Here is a 2,257-nt window from a genome sequence, read left to right as displayed (position 1 = left end):
CAACGATCCCTGCCCCGGACACTTTGGCATCTCTGGATCCAGAGTACTGCAGGTGTTCCCGTGCCCGTGCCACAATGAACTCCTCTCTGACTGAACTGAAAGGGAGCCTGAGCTTGTTGGTGTTCCCATACAGCCCAATGCTACTTAGGCTGCGTGGTAATCCCAGCCATCTTCGCAGATAGCTGCTCACCTTCTGCTCAAAACCTTCCACCACAGTCATGGGGACCTCATAGATGAGGAGAGGCCAGAGAATTCTTGGGAGGATCCCATGCTGGTAGACCCAGGCCTTGAATCTTCCAGGGAGCCCAGACTTGTCCACTGTCCTTAACCAGCCCTCCAGGTCAGCACTGGTTGCCTTGATGGAATCTGCATCCTTCAGACTGCAGTTGAAGACCTTTCCAAGGCTCTTCACTGGCTTCTCAGTGACTGATGGGATCTGATGTACTCCCAGGCTGAAGCGGAATCTGTCTGTGACCTTCCCCTTCTTCAGAACCAAGGACCGGGACTTTGCCGGTTTGAAGCTCATGCGTGCCCACGCCATGACGCGCTCCAACCCCTGGAGGATCCACCTGGCTCCTGGTACAGCTGTTGTTGTCACCGTGAGGTCATCCATGAAGGCTCTGATGGGAGGTTGCCTCACTCCAGACTTGCTGAGGGGACCTCTGCATTCTGGTTCAGCTGCCTTGACCAGCATATTCATTGCCAGCGCAAAGAGGCTTACTGAGATTGTGCACCCAGTGATTATGCCAACTTCCAGCTGGTGCCAGTCAGATGTCATCTCGCCAGAGGAGACTCTCAAGCTGAACTTGCTGTAGTAGTCCAGAATGAGGTGTTTCACCTTCTGGGGAACATGGTGTCTCTCCAGTGCCACTCCTACCAGCTTGTGGGGTATCGAGCCATAGGCGTGAGTGAGATCCAGCCATAGCACCGCCAGATCCCCTCTGCCTTCTCTCGCCTCCCTGATGACTTGGGTTACCACGCCTGTGTGTTCCAGGCAACCAGGAACTCCCGGTATTCCACCCTTAAAGGTGGGTACTTTGAATTAACAATTAGCGTGATAAACGAAGCAGCTTGAAGCAAGAACACAACTCGTTACATGACAAACTAAATCATAACATAAGGAAGGGTAGAAAAGAGAGCAAACAAAAACTGCCACCCTTACTAAGGGAAGTTCACACAAGTGGACGCGAGGAACATTTTACGCAGAAGCAAAAATACTGCTTGTGCCACAACAAAATACGCACAGCAAAAATAATCTTCAGAATCTTTTGTTTTTGTGATGTTTTTGTTTAGGTTACATTTGGTTTTGTTCCCTCATGTGGCCTTTTTGTCTTCACCTGTTCTCGTTATGCGGGTCAATTGTGTTGAACCAATCAGCTCCCTCAACCCCCATTTCTGTTATGTCTTGTCCAGGTGTTTCTCGTTGCTCGTCACTTTGCTTGTATTTAGTTCCCTGAGTTCTGGCGGTCTCCTTCGGATCTTTGTGCTCCTGTTATGTTGTGTGTTCCTGTCATGTTTTGATTCTGTCATAGGCTTTTTGTTTTGTTTGTTTCTTTGTTTTAATATGGTTTCAGGATTTTGTTTGTGTATTTGTGTTTGTTTTTTTCCCAGGATAGTCCTGCAAGTATTTTTCTTGTTAATATGTTTTGTTCAGTCCACCCTGCTTCTCCGGCCTCCCTGCTTTATGGGTCCTCTACCATCACACAAAACTTGACAGTTTTGGCAACTTGATTGCCTTTTTCAACGACCACTTCATTGGTCATGTTTTCAGCATGAACATTTGAGTAGATTTGATTACCTAACCAAATGGTTCGATGTGTGCGGATTTGATTTGAAAAGATGAGCAATCAATTTTTTTAACGTGGAGCTCATTTAAAAATGAATGAACAGCAAACAGCATTTTGGTGTGTGAAAGAGAAGCATCTTTGTTTAAACCCCAAGGAGTGAAGCTGGGGAGGGGGGTTGCTTTTAGTCCCAACTTTACAGTAATTAAATATAAATAACATTAATACAGAACAATTATATCAAGCAGATATCACGTTGACGAGCTTTCACAAACAATGATTACATACACAGTAGTGAAGTCAATTTCTTCAACTCTGAGCCTTAATGCATCTGACTTGCGTGCTTGCAGTCAACAACGGAGTCGGTGTTTCATAAAAGCAGGGGCACTAATTTTATTCAGGAATGCACACTCAACAAAGAGCAGGTTGCTCCACTTCTATTTAATTGTAACACTAAAGACCAGAGGGCTCCG

The 2,257-nt window shown here is 46.3% G+C and overlaps 1 protein-coding gene across 1 annotated transcript; it reads right to left on the bottom strand.

Moving 5' to 3' along the window:
- Positions 1 to 4: 4 nt before the first annotated feature.
- Positions 5 to 1,763, bottom strand: LOC109521869 (uncharacterized; the record flags this gene model as incomplete). Its single annotated transcript, XM_019879952.1, has 2 exons — positions 1,698 to 1,763; positions 5 to 1,021 (listed from the first exon to the last, which is right to left on the bottom strand). Coding segments are annotated over exons 1-2 (1,083 nt in total), but the record flags the coding sequence as incomplete, so codon positions are not given.
- Between the last annotated feature and the right edge of the window lie 494 nt (positions 1,764 to 2,257).

Source organism: Hippocampus comes, unplaced genomic scaffold (assembly GCF_001891065.2).
Source record: "Hippocampus comes isolate QL1 unplaced genomic scaffold, H_comes_QL1_v1.1 scaffold135, whole genome shotgun sequence".
NCBI classification, from domain to species: Eukaryota; Metazoa; Chordata; class Actinopteri; order Syngnathiformes; family Syngnathidae; genus Hippocampus; species Hippocampus comes.
This window is presented reverse-complemented; position numbering and strand designations above follow the sequence as displayed.